This window comes from Laetiporus sulphureus (assembly GCF_001632365.1).
Source record: "Laetiporus sulphureus 93-53 unplaced genomic scaffold LAESUscaffold_10, whole genome shotgun sequence".
In the NCBI taxonomy this organism is placed as follows: Eukaryota; Fungi; Basidiomycota; class Agaricomycetes; order Polyporales; family Laetiporaceae; genus Laetiporus; species Laetiporus sulphureus.
Window position 1 is genome coordinate 378756 of NW_024468519.1, and position 22956 is coordinate 401711.

General features: G+C 53.1%; 8 protein-coding genes across 8 annotated transcripts; 6 read left to right on the plus strand and 2 right to left on the minus strand.

The window, feature by feature from the left end:
- Nucleotides 1-204: 204 nt before the first annotated feature.
- On the plus strand, nucleotides 205-1417 carry LAESUDRAFT_723564 (uncharacterized protein). The gene is made up of 4 exons (XM_040908439.1): nucleotides 205-375; nucleotides 449-515; nucleotides 576-1281; nucleotides 1340-1417. The coding sequence occupies exons 1-3, from the start codon at nucleotides 294-296 to the stop codon at nucleotides 922-924; spliced, it is 498 nt and encodes a 165-aa protein (XP_040766407.1). The 5' UTR covers nucleotides 205-293; the 3' UTR covers nucleotides 925-1281; nucleotides 1340-1417.
- On the minus strand, nucleotides 1060-2999 carry LAESUDRAFT_735825 (uncharacterized protein; the record flags this gene model as incomplete). The annotated part of the gene is made up of 6 exons (XM_040910629.1): nucleotides 1060-1278; nucleotides 1337-1494; nucleotides 1554-1914; nucleotides 1979-2386; nucleotides 2442-2564; nucleotides 2619-2999. The coding sequence occupies 6 exons, from the start codon at nucleotides 2997-2999 to the stop codon at nucleotides 1060-1062; spliced, it is 1650 nt and encodes a 549-aa protein (XP_040766408.1).
- A 293-nt stretch (nucleotides 3000-3292) lies between these two features.
- Nucleotides 3293-4613, plus strand: LAESUDRAFT_735826 (NIPSNAP-domain-containing protein; the record flags this gene model as incomplete). The annotated part of the gene is made up of 9 exons (XM_040910630.1): nucleotides 3293-3370; nucleotides 3449-3551; nucleotides 3620-3665; nucleotides 3722-3816; nucleotides 3885-3952; nucleotides 4009-4178; nucleotides 4259-4360; nucleotides 4418-4490; nucleotides 4545-4613. 9 exons carry the CDS (start codon nucleotides 3293-3295, stop codon nucleotides 4611-4613), a joined length of 804 nt encoding a protein of 267 aa, XP_040766409.1.
- A 493-nt stretch (nucleotides 4614-5106) lies between these two features.
- On the plus strand, nucleotides 5107-6943 carry LAESUDRAFT_723570 (uncharacterized protein). The gene is made up of 3 exons (XM_040908440.1): nucleotides 5107-5289; nucleotides 5368-5674; nucleotides 5748-6943. Exons 1-3 carry the CDS (start codon nucleotides 5234-5236, stop codon nucleotides 6747-6749), a joined length of 1365 nt encoding a protein of 454 aa, XP_040766410.1. The 5' UTR covers nucleotides 5107-5233; the 3' UTR covers nucleotides 6750-6943.
- Nucleotides 6944-7644: 701 nt separating this feature from the next.
- Nucleotides 7645-10814, plus strand: LAESUDRAFT_735828 (WD40 repeat-like protein; the record flags this gene model as incomplete). Its single annotated transcript, XM_040910631.1, has 6 exons — nucleotides 7645-7679; nucleotides 7740-7887; nucleotides 7953-8812; nucleotides 8872-9943; nucleotides 9999-10135; nucleotides 10193-10814. 6 exons carry the CDS (start codon nucleotides 7645-7647, stop codon nucleotides 10812-10814), a joined length of 2874 nt encoding a protein of 957 aa, XP_040766411.1.
- A 396-nt stretch (nucleotides 10815-11210) lies between these two features.
- Nucleotides 11211-13520, minus strand: LAESUDRAFT_735829 (DUF89-domain-containing protein; the record flags this gene model as incomplete). Its single annotated transcript, XM_040910632.1, has 9 exons — nucleotides 11211-11264; nucleotides 11319-11519; nucleotides 11580-11926; nucleotides 11993-12226; nucleotides 12284-12422; nucleotides 12479-12597; nucleotides 12798-13045; nucleotides 13096-13142; nucleotides 13449-13520. 9 exons carry the CDS (start codon nucleotides 13518-13520, stop codon nucleotides 11211-11213), a joined length of 1461 nt encoding a protein of 486 aa, XP_040766412.1.
- Nucleotides 13521-16841: 3321 nt separating this feature from the next.
- LAESUDRAFT_811283 (uncharacterized protein) lies at nucleotides 16842-19308 on the plus strand. The gene is made up of 20 exons (XM_040914303.1): nucleotides 16842-17100; nucleotides 17158-17236; nucleotides 17298-17311; nucleotides 17373-17409; nucleotides 17465-17526; nucleotides 17592-17601; nucleotides 17651-17671; nucleotides 17720-17745; nucleotides 17799-17824; nucleotides 17873-17922; nucleotides 17972-17996; nucleotides 18054-18065; nucleotides 18121-18136; nucleotides 18197-18242; nucleotides 18292-18392; nucleotides 18452-18511; nucleotides 18574-18601; nucleotides 18660-18723; nucleotides 18787-18811; nucleotides 18863-19308. Exons 1-20 carry the CDS (start codon nucleotides 17030-17032, stop codon nucleotides 18969-18971), a joined length of 882 nt encoding a protein of 293 aa, XP_040766413.1. The 5' UTR covers nucleotides 16842-17029; the 3' UTR covers nucleotides 18972-19308.
- Nucleotides 19309-20515: 1207 nt separating this feature from the next.
- Nucleotides 20516-22864, plus strand: LAESUDRAFT_48896 (uncharacterized protein). The gene is made up of 20 exons (XM_040902659.1): nucleotides 20516-20761; nucleotides 20819-20897; nucleotides 20965-20978; nucleotides 21040-21076; nucleotides 21134-21195; nucleotides 21259-21268; nucleotides 21321-21338; nucleotides 21388-21413; nucleotides 21467-21492; nucleotides 21541-21590; nucleotides 21640-21664; nucleotides 21722-21733; nucleotides 21789-21804; nucleotides 21865-21910; nucleotides 21960-22060; nucleotides 22120-22179; nucleotides 22241-22268; nucleotides 22328-22391; nucleotides 22455-22479; nucleotides 22531-22864. Exons 1-20 carry the CDS (start codon nucleotides 20691-20693, stop codon nucleotides 22637-22639), a joined length of 879 nt encoding a protein of 292 aa, XP_040766414.1. The 5' UTR covers nucleotides 20516-20690; the 3' UTR covers nucleotides 22640-22864.
- The last annotated feature ends 92 nt before the right edge of the window (nucleotides 22865-22956 follow it).

Genomic DNA, 22956 nt, shown 5'->3' on the forward strand with positions numbered 1-22956 from the left:
AGTCAGCAAGGGACACCCAAGATGCATCTGAACAAACATACTTTCGTCAGCGATATCCGGAAATAGCTGTCTGGATCAGAAAGGGCGAGACACGCTTCTTTGAGCCAATCTTGTGCAATTCGCCTGATCCCGTCGGTTCAGCATCTGGATCTTACCGAAGACGTTCTTACGACATGCCTTAATTTGATTCCTCACAACCTGTCCCGCCCACATCCACCTGCTCCACACTCGCTTAGCTTGATACCGCGGCAGACGGCGAACTGCTGCAGACGTAGCCTCAGCCATGGCACTGGATGGCGGAACATGTCAAGAGGATGAGAGCCGGTTCTCGATTCTTTCCGTCGGCTTCATACCACTGTCAGGCAAGCTGCGTCAGTACGTCTGCCCGAGTTGTGTTAAGTCATCCCGCTCGCCTAACTGTTGTGAACGCTCCTCGGTTATCTCCAAGTTTCAAGTACCGGTCAGCTGCAGTGGTGCAGATGCTCGCTGCGTTGCAGGGAGCGAGAATGTGACAGGTTGTACCGAATCAGTGTCCCAACAATTCCGCAGTTCGGCGTGGTGCTAATTAATTATAGGAGCGATTACGCTGTACGATCATCGCGAGACAGTTGCACGAACCATGAGCATATGAGTCACAGAAAATGCAGCAGAGTAGGATCTGCGGTGCCTGCAATTCGGAGTCGGCTGAAGCGGACGTCAGATATCAAGGAGCAATGCGAGGATTTTCGGCATTATTTGTCTGCAATTCATTATGCAAAGTTCATCATGACAAAGTCACCAATCACTGCAAGCGACGACGAGTCTAACGTTATGCTAGTCGAGCAGGAGTCAAACATGAAGTTGTGGCAAACTTGGAGGTTGATTACAAGCGATGCCAACGTCGTAGTCATAGCGATGGTCAACGCTAATTCGCGCCGCTCATAAAATTACAGACATTGTATTATTTCAAGACGGCCTCGGGTGCGCTTGCGCTCCTATATTCGTCAGACAAGGATATCCGGAGCCCGCGGAGGCTGAAGGAAACGTCTCGTCTGCCCACGGGAGACTACTATATTCACATCACAGCCCCCGCATCCAGATTTCATACACTGTCCAGTGCTCAGTCATGTCCTCCAATAGCCGCACTCTGAAGAGCCGCCCAGTCGCACGCAGACTCAGTGCATTCGACGCGATGACCATTTGCACGCTGCATTCGTGCAAGTATATCTTCGTCTCACTGCTCGCCATGGGGTCTTCCATGTTTGTGCTCTCGCATACCGGCCGCTGCGACGCGCCCCGCTAGCAAGCAAGGCTGTGAGCCCAACATAGGAGGAGCAATCTCGCGAGGAAGGCTCACCCAGTGCTCGGTGTCAATAGAGGACTCAAACACACTAGCCTGCAAGATCTTCTCAGTATCCGCATTGACGAGCCAGACCATCTCCACGGCCTGCCACTCATGCGCCTCACTGATGTCGGCGAGAATGTCAAGGCTCATTACATCGCCTTTCTGTGCATCTGGGACAGACACCGTGAATGAGCAGCACATCGGAATAGGCGATCAGCTGATAACTCACTGCCAAAGCTTTGAAAAGCTGTTTTGACGTGCGTATCCACGGCATGAGAAAGTGGGTAGTCTTGATAGTGCTGCCTGCCCGCTTCACCCAATACTTCGAGGTTTTCAGCTTCTAGAGACAGCATGTTCGTAATACTATCACTCGTGTGCTTCATCGTATCCGGAAGTAGTTTGATGTTGGTCTCCAACACACATGTAGCACCGCTACATGGTGCACGGGTCCAGGACGCTGGCGGTGGATGCGCACCAAGCAACGTATACGGCACCTTCGTGCGCTTCGTCTTCTTCACGTCGTCCACCGTAAAGTCGCACGACGCAGCCCCACAACGCGCAACAGAGTCCAAGTACTGCGTAGCCCTGTACTACGAGCGACCACTTTGTGATGAGCTTCGGAATAGGCGCGCATACAGGGAAGGGCAGACCGACGATGTGTTTCGCGTTCCTCTCGTTACCCTCTTCACCCACCGTAAACGCGCTGCCGCCTCCGAGCCCGAAATCCTGGTCGAACCATACCTCGGGCACGCGATTGCTCAGGATCGTGAAGTAGTTGTCCGCCATCTTCATCTCATCACTCGATAAGCGCAGCAAGCGCAGGAGAGTGAGAAACTCCTCTGCTTTGGTGCGATGCATGATCGTGCCGTGACCGAGCCACGCGAAGGACGTATGTATATCGGAGAGGTAGGAGTCATCCGGTTTGGGGACATGAATCTCGCGAAGAGTGCTGGATAGGTGTTCATGAGGAGGCAGGAGGTGTATGGCGTGGGGCTCTTTTGTGCGCGCGATTCGTGCACGAAGCGTTTGGATGATCTCGGGACGTATCAGATAGTCATCATCCTGGCCGGTGCGAGATGAACGTTGGGGAATGCGTCAAAGAAAGGAAGGCACGCACCTGTATGAAGCAATACGGAGTACTCGCTCCTGCACAGGCAAAGAATCGACCCTGAAAGTACATGTTCCCCGGCGCATTGTGTATCTTCAGCTTATCTTTCGTGCAACCAGTGTATTCAAAGTCCTGCGGGCATGCTCAGCAGTGCACCAATGCGCGTACGATAGCTCAGAAGCTCGCCTTGAACGTCAAGTGCGTCGGATTGTTGTTCCATATCACGACCTGAGCGATGGTGTCATCCAGCCACGGGCCACACAGAAGCGAGGTGATAAGTAAGACATTCGGGAAGCGAGCCCAGTTCAGCAGCACTGCGGTAGTGTCGGGCGTGCCAGTCGTGACGTTCTTCACGCGCTCATAGTCTTCAAATTCCGGAGCATCCGCGCGGTAGGTCACAGGGAACGTCCGCGGAACGAAACCGATCTCATTGAGGATAGGAAGGTACAACGACGGCGGAGGCGGTTTGTCCTTCGACTTTCCCACAAAGTAATTCAGCGCGAGAGACAGCAAAATGGGCACCGCGACCGTCTGCACACCTCGCCAGATCTGCTGCCAGGTCAACATGGCAGAACAAGATGAGATACCGCCGTCGGAGCGTCGCGCCCTCCAACATCGACGACAGCGTGGTCGGCAGCTCGTACTATCAGCCCAGGAACACGTGGCATCTTGATGGAAGGCACGTGTCGTTACCCCGCGCTGTCACCACCACGTCACTTAGCGCCCGTGGGCGATTTCGTTAACGCCGCTTCAACTTGCATGCTCCGCCACCTGACTGCCACCGGCACACGGACTTGACGCTGTCCGCCCTCGAGATTGTCTGTCGCACTTATAAACGCCGCTCGCTCGACCGACTCAACATGCTTTATTTGCGCAGTGCTCGAGCGTTCAAGCCTGGACGCGTGGCGACGGAGGCGAGGAGAGCGATCTCGGTGCAGGTACGCGAGTCCGACGCGCGTCGATTGATGCGCTCTTTGAACTCCTGGTTCTGATCCCGCAATGGCGCGGTGCGATAGTCAATATTGCACGGCTCTCCGCAGGCGAAGGAGGAGGGCGATGTGCAGATTCAGCAGCACTCTGGTGTGGTTGGTCGGGGGAAGTATGTGCATGGATTTGAAGGTTGGTACCCTCACGTTTTAGGGTGGGAACATGCCGTCCTGATAATCGGATCCGCGTTTGTGGTCTAGTCCACCGAGTGAAGCCGGACGCCGTTGAGGATTACAAGAAGGCTGCGTAGGTTTGCCAAGCACTATGCCAGTTGCTGTATAGCTAAATGTCCGCATATGCAGCGAAAAGTACTATGCGGCCATCAAAGACGACCCCGAGCTACACGTCAAGTTGACAGGGTCATGGGAAACTATCATCGGCGAGCAGGATACATTCTGTGAGGTTGCTTTGCAAGCCAGTCACGACACTGCAGGGACGCTGACCAAATTCGCTTCTTCTTTGAAGTCCATATCCTGGAGTATGAGAATTATGGCGGCTTTGACAAGACAACCAAGAAAATCCGAGAGTCCGACGTGCGTACTGCCCACGCAGGCTTCTAGCACGATCCTGCTAACGTCAAGTGTTGCAGCATATTAAAGCATTCCGAAAGATGCTGCCGCACGTCAAAAGCCGCTCTTCTCAGCTGTGCCAAGAATTTGCCGTCCTACCCACCGCGCCGCCCCATTCTGAGGGTGGCATCTTCGAGCTTCGGACATATCAGCTTAGCCCAGGCACCTTGCTACAATGGGAGCAAAACTGGTGCGTCTATTACTATCTCCTGCTATGAATAGAGCCATCCTTGCTCATCGCATCTCCCGTGATGCACTAAACTGTAATAGGAGGAGGGGATTGGAGGCTCGTCGAAAGTTTGTGGAGCCGGTCGGGGCGTGGTTCTCACAGGTTGGGCGATTGCATCAGGTCCACCACATGTGGCAGTATCGGTACGTGTTCTGAGTAACGTCCTTTCTCATACCCTCATGGTCAGCTGTCTTCTCTAGTGACCTCCAAGCCCGAAAGGAGACGCGCGAGAAGGCATGGAAGCTGGATGGATGGGCGGAGACGGTGTCAAAGGCGAGTAATATCCTTAGTACGGTGACTGAACCTAATGTCGCCGGAACCATTCAGACGGCAGAATATTCGAGGTTGATGGACGCCATAATTCTTGAACCGCTGCCGTACAGTCCCCTGAAGTGAAGGAGAATTCTGTTCGCTAGGAGTCGTCGGAAGCGAACGCGCCTGGTGGCCCGCTTAGTTGCACCGCGTGGAGGCGGGCCGCTTGCGGGCGGGTTGTCGACAGGGACACACTGATCAGGTTTCGTGTATTTTAGTGATGTTTTGGTTAATGGCAATTTGAGTTCACGCACGGCCGGTCGGCTGGCACGGTACGATAAGAACCCTTAAGCGTGGGTGACAGTAGGTCCCAAGTAGGTCCAGGCCAAACTTCCCTGCCCGCGGCGGTTGGCACCATCCGAGTCGAGTTACGTAGAGGGAGCCGCGATAGCGTACATATGATAGCAGAGCTGCCATCCGTGGGCGGTGGTGGGAATGGGAGGAACGGGGAGGTGGGCCGCAATAGAAATGGGAGCACGCAGACGTCGTGGGTCAAAATAAAATTGGGCTTTCCCAAAACGGGGTCCCCGGCCACGCGCTGTTGTCAATGTTTTGAATCTGAAACTGCGGATCTGATAAGTGGGACAATGGCCAGACGATGTAAAGGTCCTGGACCCACAAACGCATCCTGTCCACAAACTTTTGCCTTTTCCTCCCCTCCAGCCACTGCTTGCTCCTTCGGCGAGAGTTGTATGAACCGCTCAATGACGAGCCTCAACAACCTCCTCAACCCGGAGAGCGGCTACGAGAACAACCTCAGGTAAGCCGCCCCCAGCGACGTCGACCTTTGTCTCGGAGCGTTGTCGTCCGCTCGTCCCCGCTCATGGTTTACTCATAGGGCCCCACAGTCCCGATCGCCAAGCAGCAGCGTCTCCTCTCCTCCCGAAAATGCAAACGAACGGTCCAACGAGGGAGACTACTACGGGCAGACGAACATTACTATCACACCCCACGAGCCGCATCCAAACTGTCCCGACACTCTGACATGCCTGCCCGACACAGATGGCCGGCCACAGCACACGCTCCCCGTCATCCTGCGTTGCGCCATCCTGGGCAGCCCCAAAAAGCGGCTCACGATACGCGAAATATACGCTGCGATGGAGAAGAAGTACCCGTACTACAAGACCGCTGGGCCTGCATGGAAGGTGAATATTCGTATTCACACACTCTGTTCCTGGCGTGTGCTGCAGACTGGGGGTGGCTGAACAAGGCACGCAGCAATCTGTCAGACACCACCTCTCGCTGAATCGCCTGTTCGAGCGCCAGCCGCGGCCGGCTACTGACCCCGGGTTCGGCTCGTACTGGACAGTCAACCTTGATGCCCCTCCGGGGACAAAGAGGCCACGGAAGAGGGGGCGTGCAAACAAGGAGGCATCTGCGAACGGCCAGTCTGTCCATCCTGACCATCTAACTCATCCTCTTCACGTTCTTCACCCTGGTCATCCTGTCCATCCTGTTGTCCATCTTCTACAACCTGGTCATCCACTCCATCTCTCTCAACCCATACATCTTACACACCCGATTCGTGCGATACCACCTCCTCCAGTACATGGCATTCCGATAACGAACAAGGCGCATACATCAGCGATACCCTATCTCAAGACCCAGGAGAAGACTCCGGAGCCGGAGTACCGCCCACCACCGATCGCTACATTGAGGCCGGTCGATAGCCGGTCGTTCAGCAAGATCTCTTCATTGCGGAGGAACGAGTACTACGACGACGACGACGACGATGACATGGACTGGGACGACGACGGTGCCCGTGCGTCGGAATACGACAGCACGGAAGATATGCCTTACCAATACAAACCCCGGGCGTCCAGCTCAAGTTCGCATACGCTGTCAAGTCAGCCGAGCCGGCCTGCGCTGTATGGCGCCTTCTCTGGGCATTCCAACTCCGGCTATCGGACTCCTGATACCCAGGATCCCATCATCGAGCGGCTGAAGATGGAGATGGCCGGCCTGCGTAGGCAGTCGACGGACGCAGTTAACGCGTCATTGCGCATGTCCAGCCAGCTGTCTGATGCCCAGGCGGAGGCATCGCGGGCACGGGCCTCCCTCAAGGTCGCGGAGAGCAGAATGGATGAGGAGATTAGGAGACGGCGGGAAGCCGAGCACGTTGCGGAGGAAGAAGCACGGCTGCGACTCGCTGCGGAAGATGCACTCCGAGCATACCAGTTGCAGCGAAGGCCTCCTGGGTACTCGTCATCGCGTTCTTGAAGGGAAGGAAGAAGAGCAAGCCATGTATACCGCGCATTCTTACGTTAATTTCTTCACTTACGGAACTGGTCTCTCCAGGTATCGGGCAGGATTGTTTTCGGAATAACAATTTCCTCGCGAGGGCCGACTGTCGCAGTGTATAAGTAGTTCTTGATGATACCATTATGTACGTGAGGTTATTCTGTTGCAGTCTGGAACTGCGGGTGCAGAAGGGGATAGAACTAAGAAGCCAAGATGCATCCCATTCTACACACGCAATGCAGCGAAGCTCCAGAGAGAACAAGTCAGTAATTAATTGACTGCAGCATCATGCGCGATAATGTCAATGGCAAGCTATGTCGGCATGGGAACTTGCATTCGGTTCGCCGGCGGATGTCTGCATCTTCCATGTCTCGACATTGCAAGTACGAACGCTCAGCGGACTGTGAGTGATCACATGAGCGAGGCGCACAAGCCTTCATGCACATGCATGCATGACAGAGAGCACGCAATGCATCGCAGATATCTTTACCTGCCGGAAAGTTGTCGTAAATTACATCTGCAGGAACGTAAGCCCGTCAGCAGGCCATCTTAGCCCAATATGCTCCCGAGTCCGACTCGTCGGGCCTCACTTATGTATTGCTACCGTTGAACTGCAGCCGAAACGGGTTTACGTGAGCCAGGGGCATACAATTCAACAGACTTCTGTAATATGCCACACAAAAGCCGCACAAGGCACGACCAGCCACTAGCACTGGCCAGAGAGAGTTCATCGCAAATGGTTCCATTTGGCCCCGCATGTAGCGCCCATATGGGCGTCTGGCTGAAGAGGCTGTTGTACAACAAGCGCAAACAAGCAAACAACCGCTAATTCTGAAAAAGTTTAGCAGCGCTGCGATCATTGGCTCGTCTCTTCATGGCCACCGCCGTACGTCCGAAGCTGAAGACAGCGTATGTTTGCCCACTATTATGTCTCAAATATCTGAGGATGCTGATGGATATGTCGTCTAGCTACAAAAAGGCTCGCGTTATTGCGCCGCTGCACACAGAGGGACCGGTAGCCGTCACGCAAGATGGGACCAGATTGTTTACATGCGTGGGGGAGGAGGCTCTCATGACGGACCTGAAGGAGGGGAAAGAGATTTGTCGTTTTGCTGGGGTACGCTCCAATATTTGTTTTAGGCCTTGCGATGCCTGTTACTGATGATTCGATCCATGGACTAGGATACCGCATCTATCACTGCGTTTTGCGTGACGCCGTCGGGGACTTATCTACTTCTTTTTACCTCTTCGCTTGCTCTTCGTATCTATGAAATCCCATCCTCGTCGACGCCACTCACCAAGCCCGTCCACCCCATCCGGGTCATTGCCCGTGCACACGATGCCCCCGTGCACGTCTGCAAAGCCGACCCTACGTCCACTTACCTTGCCTCCGGCTCCGCAGACGGTATGGTCAAGGTGTTGAACATCCTCCGCGGGTATGTGACACACGTGTTCAAGGGACATGGAGGCGTTGTCAGCGCGCTCGCATTCAACTACCCGTTTGACCCTTCCTCCATCAACCGAGAAACAAAAATGCAACTCATTACTGGATCGGTCGATACTCGGATACGTATCTTTGACCTGTCTGCCTCAGCAGCCAAGACAGGGATGCCTTCCAAGCCGGAGGCCGTACTTGAAGGACATGTCTCGGTGCCTCGTGGTCTGGACGTTTCTCCGGATGGTAAATGGCTCGTCAGTGGTGGACGCGATTCTGTCGTTCTAGTCTGGGATATCTCCTCTACGGTATCTGCCAAGAAAACCAAGAGCAGCAAGGGTAAAGGCAAAGAGACGGCATCCTCCCCCGCACTGGTGAAGACCATCCCTGTCCTAGAACGCGTGGAGGCGGTCGGCCTGCTCCGCCCCGATGAAGAGCTGCCCGGCATCCCATCCGGCGCCGGCAAGCTGCGCTTCTTCACAGGCGGAGAGAAGGGCATCGTCCGAGTGTGGGACGCCCAGGACGGCACAGTGCTCTTCACGCTCGGTCATGAGCAGGATTCTGTATCAGAGGAGCAGGAGGAGCAGCGCCAGATAGTCGATGCCATGTACGTAACAATTCAGATGCCTCGCAGTTCTGGACCACTGACGTGTTGACCGTTTCCAGCTACCTTCCTGGGGTGTCCACTATCGTCTCAATTCACGCGGACCAAAATATCCTTTTCCACTCTCTATCCACCCAATCACTGACTCGCCAGCTGATCGGTTTCAACGATGAGATAATCGACGCTGTCTTCCTATCGCCCAATCTCCCACCGCAGGCCGGGCCATCCTCGTCCAAACTGACAGATACCCATATAGCCCTGGCTACAAACTCATCGTTAATTCGAATGTATTCAACAACATCGCTAAATGCTCGCCTACTCTCAGGCCACTCAGAGATCGTTCTGTGCCTCGATCGCGGTGCTGGTGGGCGTGTCCTCGCTAGTGGTAGCAAGGATCGTTCCGTGCGGATATGGGCGCCTGTCAGAAGGCAAGGCTCGCACGGTGGTACGTCACTGCCTTCGTTGACTGTGCCCGAGTGGGGATGCGTTGCATTGTGTCAGGGCCATGCAGAGAGCGTCGGCGCGCTCGCCATGTCGCGGAAGGTGGCCGACCCGAGCGCGCAGGCGGAGCTGAGCTTCATGTTTACCGGCAGCCAGGATCGGACGATCAAGATGTGGGACCTGTCTGCTGTGCCGCTGACGTGCAGTGGGAGCGAAGAGGAGCATGTGGTCAAGTGCAAGAGCTTGACCACGCAGAAGGCGCACGACAAGGATATCAACTCGCTCGACGTCGCGCCGAATGACAGGGTGTTGGCGTCGGGATCGCAAGACCGGACAGCCAAAGTCTGGGAGATTGTGTATATCATCTCGGGCAGCGGCGCATCGCGCTCGGCGCGGGGCGAACTGAGACTGCTCGGTACTTGCAAGGGCCACAAACGCGGCGTCTGGTGTGTCCGCTTTGGGCGCACTGAGCGCGTCCTGGCCACCGGCAGTGGCGATAAGACCGTGAGGCTGTGGAGCCTCGACGACTTTGCGTGCCTCAAGACGTTCGAGGGTCACACGAACTCGGTGCTCCGCGTGGACTTTATCAATGCGGGGATGCAGATGGTGAGCTCGGCGAGCGATGGGCTCGTCAAGCTGTGGAACGTGAAGGACGAAGAGTGCGTCGCGACGATGGATAACCACGAGGATAAGGTCAGTGAATGGGAAATTTTCGAAATTGACACGCGACTGATTTTGTCCATCGCAGGTATGGGCGCTTGCTGTGAGCACGGACGAGTCCATGATCGTCTCCGGCGCAGCAGACTCGGTCGTCACGTTCTGGCAGGATTGCACCGAAGAGCAGGAGCTCGAGAAGGAGTCCAAGCGCAAAGAGGTGGTCGAGAAGTACGTACTTGCCCTAACCTCTCACCATTACTGCATTTGACGCTTCACATCACCCAGAGAACAAGATTTCATGAACTACCTTTCCCTGCACGACTATCGCAATGCCATCCAGCTCGCACTCGCCATGGAGCAGCCAGGGCGGCTCTACTCCCTCTTCAAAAACCTCCAATCCGAATCCACCTCAGATGCCACCTCCTCGCCCTCACCCTCACACACCGGCCACCCCGCCGTCGACACCGTCCTCCGCACGCTCGCGCTCCCCGACCTCGCGCGCCTACTCAAGTACGTCCGCCTCTGGAACGCGACTGCCAAGACGAGCAACGTCGCCCAGCGCGTGCTGCACGCTGTCGTCAAGCTGCGCCCCGCGGACGACATATCGCGCGCATTCGGCGAGGGCGAAAACGCCCCTCTTGGCGTCGTCGAAGGTGAGGGCACCTTTGCAGTCGCACGTGTCGGCGAGCGTCGCGGGGCTACCGCACTTAAGGACTGGGTCGAAGCGGTCATTCCGTACACGGAACGACACCTTGCGCGCATGGAACGGTTACTGCAGGACAGTTACGTTGTCGACTACCTGCTTGGAGAGATGGACGATGGAATGTTTGGCGACTCGGATGATGAGGGAGATTACAGCGCCAGCGCCGCTATGGATGTCGACAGGACAGTAGAGGTGTCAGCATGACCCGTTCATTGGCCTTCAAGTCTTCCAAAGCACTTAGCCTACTCGACACCATCATACAGGTTGGAAAGTAAGAGACTAAACGTGTCTGGTGGATGAATTTACTGTACATGCTATACACAGATGCTCGTGATTAACACGAAACTGAAGGAACTGATGAGGGAGAATCATGTACACGATACAGTAGAGTGGAGTGGGATCACGAACACAGGACATGGGAGGCAGCGAAGAACGAAGGAAATCCGGGATAATACAATACGGCCGACAACGAATGGGATGACACGGAAAACTAAGTCGAAGGTTCTATGAATAAGACATGCGGCGCCTGACATTTCTCTTTTCTCGTGTTGTTTCTGCAGTAGTGGCATACACACAAGGTCAGGGGCTAACGCGACGCACTCATGCGAAGCGAACTTTCTCGCCAGGACGGCCCTCGGAGAGCAGGACGACCGCCTGCCGCATCACATCAGAATCTGGCCATTCGTCGATGAGCACGACGTCACTCACGTATTTGCCGCTGATCTTCCACCCAGGCTCCTCCTTGTCGAGCTTGTCGGCAAGCTCATCACCATTCGGACCAAGACCAACAACAACATCACTCTTGATCGTACGCAGACTGCAAATGCGCGGAGCGCCCGCAGCAGACGCCATGGGTCCGATGGCTATCTCAAAGTCGGTCGACGGCGGCGCAGCGCAGTCATACGTCAGCTGCATGAGAAAAGCGATGAATCAGTAGATGGACTTCCTAAACTTGCTTTGCATATATACCTTACGGTGGTTCAGGTCGCCCTTGAAGATGACTAAGTCCGAGCGGCTGAGATGCAAAAACAAATCCGGTGCCTCATTGTGCAGGTCCCAGTATGTATACCCAGTGCACCAAAATGGGTGCTGTTCATATACCCACTTGCCCTCCTTCTCATATTGCTTCCAGCGCAGCCCGAGCTGACGCAAGCTCTCCACTTCCTCATCGGTCACCTTCGGGAAGAGGTGTCCGTACACCATCATGTTGAGCAGCCAGTTCCAGTCCTTCTTGGTAACGTCCGAGACGAACCAAGGGTAACGCTTTCCGTGGAAGCGGACTTCCTTCGCCAGGCCGCTCTGGATCAGGAAGTCGGCTGTATGCGTGCAAACGGATCAGCACCATACTCTGAATGAACGACGATGATAATGTCTGCACTCACCGTACACGCAATCGCAGTACAACTCGAAACCGGCATTATCCAACACGAAGTCGATTCGTCCACCCGTGTCCTTCAAATCGCGCACTACCTCCCAAAGACGCGCCATATCATTTCCTAGGATGTTCTTTTCGGTCGCGGCAAGATTCTCGCCACCGGTTGATTGCAGCGACTTGATCTGCTCCTCGGTCATGTTGATGAGGAGCGATAAGTCCGTTGAATTGCCCCACAGGCAAACTATAAAAATTGATGAGCTCCTGAAGCCGTCCCCAGGTAGATTTGCCTCAAACATACTCTGCGTGAGCTCTAAAAACATCAAACGTTCGGCATCGAGTTTTTCCTGGGCAGACAAGCCCTCTTTGTGCTTAAAAGGCTCCACGAAACGAGTCGAGAGCTCGAATACGGCATCTCCAGATCGGGAGAATGTATCACACTGCGTACACACCGATGAGTACGACAGCAGCCAACTTGCTATCGCTGTATGCGCACCTTTTGCCTGAAGAACACGTCATATTGTTGCCAAAGTTTGCTCACGCTGAAGCATTCCCGCAGACGACGGTACTTGTACGCCTCTGCAAACAGCCATGGGGCGTTCATAAAGTCTTTACCTGTCAAGTTCAGGCAGTATTAGTCAGCGTCCTCGATAAACATCACAGGCGTCTAAGGCATGCACGGGCGCCTACCCAAACAGGCAAGTTACCTGCCCGATATGGCGCCATCTGCCTTTACCCAAGAGCAGACTCGTGTTTGCAATCGCACGTGCGCCATGCATCCAAAGACCTTGTGAAATAATGCACACGATACTCACCTTGAAAATACTTTGCAATTTCCTTATTCCACAGTGCGACGTCCGCCTCACCGTCGTCAATGATTGGGCGAAGCTTGGCGTGGGCCTGCAAATCCTCCTTCAGTTCATCCATGCGCTTGATGCAGTCTACAAGGTCGACAACGCGGTCTTCCTCCGACTCTTGGTTGAGGGTCTCAACAACGTCGTCGATAGCCTTGCCGAGGATCGTTGGTAGGCGGTGACCCATTGTCGCGTACGCGAAGGAATAACTGCGGAGGAGCATTGGCGCAGGTGCGTGGAGGGAGAAACAACGACGTACGTATGGTAACCACGAAAGGCCGGCCATGGCGGGTTGTTGGGATCAATCTGTGTTGGGATAGGCCGTTAGCTACTGATCTTCATGAAGGGAGCCGGCACATTGCCGAGAGCAATGAGCACAGTGAGCACCAAAGGGGCGCATATATGCGCGTCATTAGGTTAATAATACACTGATGCCGGCCACGACGTGTCCGATGCAATTCCACCTGTGACAAAGCCTATGACGTAAAGCAATGCAAACAGCGCTAAGACGTTTGAGGGTATCAGGGGGGACGAAGCTCAGGAATAAGTTGAGGTGGGACCGACGTCACAAAGAGCCGCACAGAATGCAGAAATGACGGAGAGCATACTCACGGATGAGGGCGTTCTGGGATATACGAGCTTGATGTCCTGCTTGCTGGGCAAGTGAGAAAGCGTCAAGTGCATCTTGCCAGGCGCGCCCTTGGTTTTAGTAGGCTGGTTAGGTGGAGGGGCAGCCCCATTGGGAACGATCTCCTGCTTGTCGGTCATGTCGTGTTCTACGTCTGCAGGGGGAGTGGGAGGAAAGTAGTCAACCATCGTCTTCCCATAAGACATGAAAGCTGATCAATGAGCTGGGTGTGCGGGTGTAGCGCGGTATATGGACGGCGACGCGAGCGTACAGAGTGCAAATGAGAGAACAGAGGGGATCGACGGCGAGAGGGGGAGGGAGCACTCACTTAAATCAATATATATGCGTGGTGAAACGGGGGGTCGTTTGGATGTGGTCAGGAGGAGATGGTGGAAGTTTGAGACCAAACGTCCGAGAAGCGGCACACTGTTTCGTTCCCTACACACCTTCCCTTTTGAGCTGAAAGTGCTCAACTTTTGCGCATGACGTCACGCGTCGCTTGTCCGGCCGGCGCGCGCGGTGCCCCCGCCGGTGCCCTAAAAGGCAACACATGCGCCCGGCTGGCAACGCGCCCATCGATAGTCGGTCGATGCCGGCCCTGTGAGCAGCCTTCTTCGCGGCAGGAGCTTGAGCAACAGCCGCTCCAGCTAATCACACGCATGCGATATCGCTCAACATCATTCCCCCACTTTCTGCTTGCTATCTTCGTCCGCTCTGCCTAATTTTCCAGCAGTGCATGGTCGACATGTCTGGCAACGGCGACACATGCGGAAGCGCCTTGGCCGTGGACACCAAATGCGCTTGGATACCAGCACCCGCTCGACCGTTCTGCTTGATCTCAGCCGGAGGGTAATGCACGTGGGTCATAGAGGGGCTGTTGTGAGTGACTTTCTGCTGAAAGTTGACATGGACATGTCACACACGCACTGTGATGTAGTTGGCGCACGAGGCGATGGTGCAGAAGATTCGCGTAGTGTGCTCCACTTAGGTGGATGGCGGGCTGTGCTCGGGCAGAAGCAGAGATGCATATGTTCCCACGCACGGTTTGATGACATCTGATTTGGACACTGCAATCCCGCGTCGACAAAGTTTAGACGAACAATCGCATACGTCCTCGCCGGCAGAAAAATCGTCAAGACGCACCGTCTGAGGGCACGCAGCCCGGGGTACAGTACGCTGAACTTCCGATGTGGTTGTACTGTTCTCAAGCTATAGTGCCTTCATTGCGCCAAAATAAACGCGGCCTCCGCGACTGACGCAACAATCCATGATAGTCTTCGAAACTATATTCCGCTCCACGACACCGGTGGCTCCACTACATCTTGATGACCGGCAGTTCTTGAGCACATGCAATGCACCGTTCAGGGTTTCCATTTACGTTAATGCAGCCTGGTGACCCAGGTCGTCTGTGATGCTTACACGTTGCACAAGGCTTGCTGTAATACTTCGATAAGAATTTGCGTCGCCCTCGCGCATTGTCGGTATGGGATGATCAGGCCCACCACCAAGTCTCCCGATCTATCAGAGGAAATCTCCTCTAGGCTGCGGTCCTGTTCATGTCTGGGATGTCTTACACAAGGCGACTTCTCGTACTATGGAAAGGTCTCGTCCCCAGCCTTTACGAGAATCTGAATAGCAGCCTTGCGGCCACAGATGTGTAATAGACTGGTCAGAAGACTGACTGTTCTCAAGTTCCGTTGATGGTTTGTCTCTACATCAAATCGTCAGACGTCCATTCGCTGTGGTTTCGGTGGCGCCTAAACCGCATCCACCGTCCATCATCGCCCATTTTGCCTTGATGGCATGAAAGTGTAGATCGCGATAGGCCCATCTTACTGTAATAAGGTGTCCACCACCAGTGGTTCAGGCTCTGAGCTATATATACACTCAGCAATTGTGCCTTGCAGACGTAAAGCCACTCATTGACTTGCAGCTTGCACTCCTCGTGATCCATGCTACGCAAAGACAATCTCCGAAAAGCCCGTTATTGAAGTACCTGATCCACCGCACATGAAAGGAGCGCACAGGGTACTTCCGAGCCGATCGGGGGAGCTCAGGTTAGCAGCGGTGAGCGGCCGGCGATAGCGTTTGCGATAGGTATGGTGCGTGCAATGACAGTTGAATGCACTTCTGGCCGTGTGAAATGCTGCGCTGTGCGTCCTCCATTACTAATATGAGACAAGGGAATGGCTATCCGGCTATCGGTTACATTGTACGTACGGAGAGCTATCGAATACTTACCTCATGCACCGCAAAACCTAATGTGCCTGACAGAAGTAGAAGCGAACTCGTGGTTCTGAACTATAGAGACGTGAAGTGCACGGAAGAGTGAGTAAAAGGAAGCGGCCTGGGCACTCCTCGAAGATCGTCGACCAGTGTTTCTGGCCACGTACTACCACGCGCCAATCGATGAGGCTATGGAGCAAGGTTAGTGGTCCTGAACAGGCGAGTCGTATCCTCGTATGAAGCGAACGTCAAACCAGGCTCTACCCCTTACATCAGTTCTTTCGCGACTTGTGAAAGCCCAATTCGCAATGCTAGATGGTCTACGGAGACAGAGCCGTTGTTGAATTTTGACTGCTGCAAAATTTACTCGGGTACTGGTGAGACCATCATCACAGGCGCGAAGAAGTAACTGGAATTCACTATACAGTACACGCGCCGTGACGCGCCCACATCAGGAAATCTCAAATCGTCTCGTGCCAGCCCGAGAACAATTGACTTGTTCTCTCTGGTTTTGGCTTGTACAAGCCAACTGAGAAGCTACCAACCCAGAGAAAATTCAAAACAAAGAGGTCCTGGGACTTTCTTGAACTTACTGTAATGTCTATTTTTGTTTGGTGTTTGAGTTTTCCTGATGGGGCAGAGATTCAGCCTAGAGCGCGGAACGGCTCTACGCTAGTCTCCCGTGGGCAGACGAGATAATTCCTTCAACCTCTGCGGGAACGCTCCGGATATCCTTGTCTGACCCGTATCTCTCATAAATTCCGTCATGTCGTGCGCACTGCTTACCACACAGCTCTCCCTGAGCACGGTCATCCTTGTTGCTATTTCGCGTAAACGCTGAGAGGCGAGACCCACTGCCTCGTATCTTATGGCCTTGCTCCGATGCTGGTTCTAATGCGATGCGACCCATCGGAACTGCTTCTGCCAGTGACTCCAGGTGACTTCTTGGCCTGAGATTCGATATCAGTAAAATCTTTTGATCTCCAGGCCGAAACAAGATCGAAGAACGCCTGGGGAAGGAAAGGCTGGCTCCCGCCAGTCATTGAGCACAATGTGTGATACTCATAGCCATGCCATCGACTTCTGGTCGCTAACTATAAGTTTCATCGGCACATATCAAGTGTCGGCGCTGCCTCTCCACCTTTGCAATTCAAGGGCATGGGCTCTTATCAGGACGGACCGCCTTCCTATGACGTTCTTGATGGAGTATCATAACAAGGCGGCTACTGCATTACACATAACCGTGGCGCAGACACAGAGCCTTGTTCTCCGCAGAGTACTTTTAACGGAGCATTCACGTCATGTCCTTCGATAACCCTGCGTCCCGATCTGTGTTGCCATGACAGGTGTGAACTTGCATCTGAACGACTCTCTAGGGTCCCTCTTCATTGGAGTGCTCTTTGCTGTACTGTGGGCTGCCAGCCTTGGTCAGGTTCGTGGACAGCGCTGACACGTGCTGATCTGCAGTCTATATGGTGCTGAATGTGCACAAGTACTGTACTACTTGCGAGCCTATCCAGATGACTCCTTGTCGATAAAAGCTCTGGTATTGAGGCTGCATTGTTGCACTAGATAACGTACGCTTACAAGTGGATATTTCCCTACAGGTCATGTTCTTGTGGTGCGCCCTTACAACAGGAATTCTTTTGTCACACAAGTCTGATAGATCATTATGTGAACAGGACCCTCGAGACAGCGAGAACAATCCTTGATCTCATTGTACGTCCATATTTGTATTTGGGGGCACTGACGGGCCCTCATATGAGGCAACTAGGCGGAATGGTACTACCTCATTCAGAATCATGCGAATGTGGCGGCGCTGGAGCTCTTACCTATGTTAGTATCTGAAGTCACTGTGAATGTGCACAACGTAGCTAACATCATACTCTCATTGCGTACAGCGCGTTTCTTGTACGTTTGCTGTGCAACGTGTCTTGTTGAAGCAACTAACCTCCTGTAGCAAGCCGAGTTCTTCCTTAACGTCCGTGCGCACATTGAGAATTGTAGTCTTGAACTGACTCCATTCTAGTCCCTGATGGTTCTCATTGCGCAAAGGTATAGACAATAGACTCGCACATGCTGTGACAAGCTAAAGGAGGATGTCACAGTTTCTTTATACACTCCATATGGAGGCGTAAGCGTAATATGTCCGTGCGTTTCACATGAACTAATGGAAATGCAGTCTTAGGCATCGAGAATCGCTGGTACCGCTGGCCAATAGTAGTGACCGTGGTAAGTGCGAATGCGACGATCCCAAGTTCGTGCTCATAAAGAACTACAGAGCTCGTTGGCTCTCTTGTCCTTCAGTATGTCATGTATCACCTCATATAGCTGTGAGGCCCTGCTGATATTCGTCTGCTCAGCGGGTGGTTGTGGTTCGTACAGATATTCCTGTCACTAATCACGCCGCTGATATTACCACGCACTCAGGGGCAGTGTGGAAGGCGTGAGTGACCTTCATCCGGGTCCCATGCTCTCCGGGAATATAAGACTCATTTCGCTGCAGACACCAACACCATGGTGTCATGAACGAAGTGTTGCGTTCCGTGGAGGTGAGAATTCGCGGATCGTTCTAGGATCTCGATTCTGAATGGAGAACAGTTTCCAGTTTCTGTTGCGCTTGTCACCGCTGTAGTCACCGATATCTACATTACCGTTTCTCTTTGTCTCACATTACGTGCGCACAGGACCGGCTTTGTGCGGTACGCAGCTTTGGCCAATCCCACTCTCATCCACTGCTGAACCTGTCGCGCGCGCGTAGGTCTGACACGCTCATCTCGATGATTCTGCTGTTTGCCATTCAGAGAGGAATTTTCACCGCGTCAGCAAGTCCTCACTTGTCCCTTACAACAATTGAACTGAATTTTCCGTTGCATTACACAGCCTCATACAAACATTGTTTTTCTTGACGGTGAGCCATTCCCGTCGCATTTATGGAAGTCGACAACTGACATTGTTGGTGAATGCAGTATGTCTGCACCTTGAAACAAGAGCTGCTCGTGTGGATGGTATTCCATTTTCCCGCAGGCAAGGGTAAGTAGCTCTCTCCTCTCCATTGACGAAGAAAGTTTAACGACGAGCCCATAACGTCATCAGTATACGTCAACTCGCTTCTCGTCATGTAAGCAGCTGCTCCTTCCATTGGCTCGCCTTCTCACCGACGATCAAACAGGCTTAATGCCCGACGATATATCGGTCAAGGCGGGAGTGACGGCGCTCTCGGCTTTCGTCTCACAGACCTCCCTCTCGACAGGTCACCACATAACGGACTATCCCAATAATGCGTTCACTGGTGCTGTCGAGACTGTTCTCTCGCTTAAGGGCTATTTTCAGAGAATTTAACCAACAGGAGAAGTCGCGCACACTAGGACGGGCGATGTGCTCGACAGAAGTGGTGCATCACTACAGTGATGCGATCGAGATTGAATCGGCAAATGGAAGGAGAAAACATGTAGAAGGTGCGACGTGATACAAAAAAGAAAGAAATCTGTCCTTCCGATGAGTGGACGTTGACTTTTATTAGCGATAGGCCCATGTTACTGTAATAAAATGTCCACCACCAGTGGTTCAGGATCTCAGCTATATGATATACATTCATCAATTGTGCCTTCAGGCATCAACCCCTCATACCGTTCACTGACTTGCAGCTTGCACTCTTCATGATACATGCTACGCAAAGATAGTCTCCGAAGAGCTCGTTATCGAAATACCTGATCCACTGCACATGAGGGGAGCATGCAGGTTCCTTCCGAGCCGATCGGGGGAGCTCAGGTCAGTAGCGATGAGCGGCCGGCGATAGCGTTTGCGATAGGTATGGCGCGTGCAATGACAGTTGAATGCACTTCTGATGTGGAATGCTGCGCTGTGCGGGATGCACCGTGATCGACGTCGCAATATGAGTCGTCCTCCACGTGAATGGCTAGAGTCCGGCTATCGGTTACATTGTACGTACGGAAAGCTGTCGGAACACCTCATGCACCGCAAAATCTAATGTGCCTGACAGAAGTAGAAGCGAGCTCGTGGTTCTGAACTATAGAGACGTGAAGTTCACGGAAGAAAGGGAAATGAAGCGGCCTGGGCACTCTCCGAAGATCGTCGACCAATGTTTCTGGCCACATACCATGCGCCAATTGCGCAAGGTTCGTGCACGTAGTGATCAAACGTCAAACCTTAGTGGCTGGCAGTTCTTTCGCATTTTGTGAAAGCCCAGATTCATAATGCTAGATTGCCTGAATGTATTGCAACTCATAGAGACTGAAGAGATAGAGCCATTGCTGAGCGCTGAATTCTTACTGCTGCAAACTTTATACAGTTGCTGGTGTCTGCAGAGGAAAAAAGGACGCGCCCACGTGCCACGGGGTGGAGAGCCTCCGCGCGATTGCGCCACAGCCACTCCGTCACGGTAAATGCCATCCCGTCGCGCGCGCTGCGATCACCGCACATCTTTACCTGAACACGGTCATTTTTGTCGCTCTTTCGCGTAACGCTGAGAGGCGAGGACAGCCACTTCGTCCCTTGTTGCCTTGTTCCGACGCCGATTCTGAAGCGACACGCCCCATCCGAACCGCTTCTAATTTCTTGGCCTGCCAGTGAGATTCGATATAGCAAAACCTTCTTATTTTCAGGCCGAAAGAAGATCGGAAAACGCCTGAAGAATGGAATGGATGGCTCCTACCCGTCATTAGATCATGAGAAAAAATTGTATGATACTCATAACCATACCGTCGACATCTGCTCGCTAAATATAAGCTGTCTCAGCGATCTTCACCTATGAAGTGCCGGCACTGCTTCTGCACCTTTGCAGTTTGAATCCCTGGGTGTGGCCTCTTATCAGGGTGGACCGCCTTCACGAGAGATTCTTGATGCGAGAACCATAACAAGGCCGATGCCACATTGCACATGACTGTGGCGCATGAACAGAGCCTCGTTCTCCGAAGAATACTTCTAACGGAGCAACCTCATCGTGTCCCTTGGTAGCCCTGCATCCTGTCTGTGTCACCATGACTGGCGCGAACATGCATCTTAACAACTCTCTAGGGTCCCTCTTCATTGGAGTGCTCTTTGCTATACTGTGGGCTGCCGGACTTCTTACGGTTCGTGGACAGTGCTGATATGCGTTACCTTGCAGTTTATACGGCATTGAATGTGCACAAATACTGTACTACGCGCGAGCCTATCCAGATGACTCCTTGTCGATAAAAGCTCTGGTATTGCGGATGCATCGCTGCACTGGATACCGTACACTCACAGGCGGATTATGATTTTTGTCCACAGGTCACATTCTTATGGTGCGTGCTCACAGCAGGAACGCTTTTGTCACACAAGTCTGATAGATCAATCTGCGAACAGGACCGTCGAGACAGCAAGAACAATCCTTGATCTCATTGTAGGTCCATACTTTTTGTATCTGGGGTGCTGGTGGATCCTCATGTGAGGCAACTAGGTGGTATGGCACTACCTCATTCAGAATCATGCGACTGTGAAGGCGCTGGAGCTCTTGCCTACGTTGGTATCTACAGTCACTGAATGTGCACAACAGAGCTAATCTCATACTTCTGCTGCGTACAGCGCGTTCTCTGTACGTTTGCTTTGCAACGTGCCTTGTTTATGCAGCTAATCTCTCGTGACAGGCCGAGTTTTTCCTTAACGTACGTGCACAAAATTGAGAGTTATAGTCTCGAACTGACCCCATTCTAGTCTCTGACAGTTCTCATTGCGCAAAGGTATGTACAATAGACTTGCACACGCTATGATGAGCTAAACGAAGATGTCACAGTTTCTTCATACACGCAATATGGAGGCGTGAGTGTGATATGTCCATCCGTCTTACATACACTAATGAATGCGCAGTCTTGGGCATCAGGAACCGCTGGTACCGTTGGCCATTGGCAGTCACCGTGGTAAGTTCGAATCCGACGATCCCAAGTCCGTACTCATAAAGGACTACAGAGCTCGTTGGCTCTGCTGTCCTTCGGTATGTCATGTATCACCTCATATAGCTGTAAGGCTCTGCTGATGTTCATCTGCTCAGCGGGTGGTTGTGGTTCGTACAGATGTTCATATCACTAATCACGCGGCTGACATTACCACGCCCTCAGTTACAGTATGGAAGGTGTGAGTGACCTTCATCCGGGTCTCATGCCCTCTGGGAATATGAGCCTCACTTCGCTGCAGATACCAACGCCATTACATCATGGCCGAGGTGTTGCGGGACGCGGAGGTGCGAATTCGCGGATCGTTCTAGGATCTTGATACTGAATGGAGAACAGTTTCCAGCTTCCATCGCGACTGTCACCGCTGTAGTCACCGACATCTGTATTACCGTTTCTCTTTGTCTCACATTGCGTGCGCAGAGGACCGGCTTTGTGCGGTACGCAGCTTTCACCAACCCCACTCTCATCCATTATTGAACCCATCGCGCGCGCGTAGGTCTGACACGCTCATCTCGATGATTTTGCTGTTCGCCATCCAAAGAGGAATATGTACCTCGTCAGCAGGTCCCCACTTGCCCCTTTCAGCAACGCAACTAATTTTTCACTGCGTTACACAGCCTCGTACAAGCGCTGCATTTCTTGACGGTGAGCCATTTCCATCACTCCTGTGGAAGTTCATCAACTGAAATTGTTGTTGAATGCAGTATGTCTGCACCTTCAGACAACAGCTGCTCGTGTGGATGGTATTCCATTTCCCCGCAAGCAAGGGTCCGTAGCTCTCTCCTCTCGATTGGTGAAGAAATTTTAACGACGAGCCCATAACATCATCAGTATATGTCAACTCCCTTCTCGCCGTGTAAGCAGCTGCTCCTTTCATTGGCTCGCCTTCTCACCGACGATCAAATAGGCTCAATGTCCGACGATATATCAGTCAAGGCGGGAGCGACGGCGCTCTCGGCTATCATCTCACAGACCTCGCTCTTGGCACGTTGCCGCAAAACGGACTATCCCAGTAATGCGTTCGTTGGTGCTGTCGAGTTGCTTCCCGACTCGAGGGCTGTTTTCAGAGAATTTAACCGACAGCAGAGGTCTCACACACGAGGACGGTTGATGTGCTCGACAAAAGTGGTGCATCACTACGATTATGCGATCGAGATTGAACTGGCAGATGGAAGGAGGAAACATGTAGAAGGTGCGATGTGATACAAAAAGACAGACTTTATTTATCGTTATCACGAGTATACGTTCACTTTTATTAAGCAAGTCGAGCCTGGTCATTTGCGAGTTACACACACCAGAAGTTCTCTAATTTTCGAGCAGGCGCTAGGAGTCA

Bases quoted from the DNA above. Each gene is read 5' to 3' on its own strand.
- LAESUDRAFT_723564 (XM_040908439.1), top strand. From the start codon at position 294: ATGGCGGAACATGTCAAGAGGATGAGAGCCGGTTCTCGATTCTTTCCG. The intron at 376-448 runs GTACGTCTGCCC...GTTATCTCCAAG, and splicing joins CTGTCAGGCAAGCTGCGTCA to TTTCAAGTACCGGTCAGCTG. The intron at 516-575 runs GTTGTACCGAAT...AATTAATTATAG, and splicing joins AGGGAGCGAGAATGTGACAG to GAGCGATTACGCTGTACGAT.
- LAESUDRAFT_723570 (XM_040908440.1), top strand. From the start codon at position 5,234: ATGACGAGCCTCAACAACCTCCTCAACCCGGAGAGCGGCTACGAGAAC. The intron at 5,290-5,367 runs GTAAGCCGCCCC...GTTTACTCATAG, and splicing joins GGCTACGAGAACAACCTCAG to GGCCCCACAGTCCCGATCGC. The intron at 5,675-5,747 runs GTGAATATTCGT...CAAGGCACGCAG, and splicing joins CCGCTGGGCCTGCATGGAAG to CAATCTGTCAGACACCACCT.
- LAESUDRAFT_811283 (XM_040914303.1), top strand. From the start codon at position 17,030: ATGACAGGTGTGAACTTGCATCTGAACGACTCTCTAGGGTCCCTCTTC. The intron at 17,410-17,464 runs GTACGTCCATAT...TGAGGCAACTAG, and splicing joins GAACAATCCTTGATCTCATT to GCGGAATGGTACTACCTCAT. The intron at 18,243-18,291 runs GTGAGAATTCGC...AATGGAGAACAG, and splicing joins AAGTGTTGCGTTCCGTGGAG to TTTCCAGTTTCTGTTGCGCT.
- LAESUDRAFT_48896 (XM_040902659.1), top strand. From the start codon at position 20,691: ATGACTGGCGCGAACATGCATCTTAACAACTCTCTAGGGTCCCTCTTC. The intron at 22,269-22,327 runs GTGAGCCATTTC...TGTTGAATGCAG, and splicing joins AAGCGCTGCATTTCTTGACG to TATGTCTGCACCTTCAGACA. The intron at 22,480-22,530 runs GTAAGCAGCTGC...ACGATCAAATAG, and splicing joins GTCAACTCCCTTCTCGCCGT to GCTCAATGTCCGACGATATA.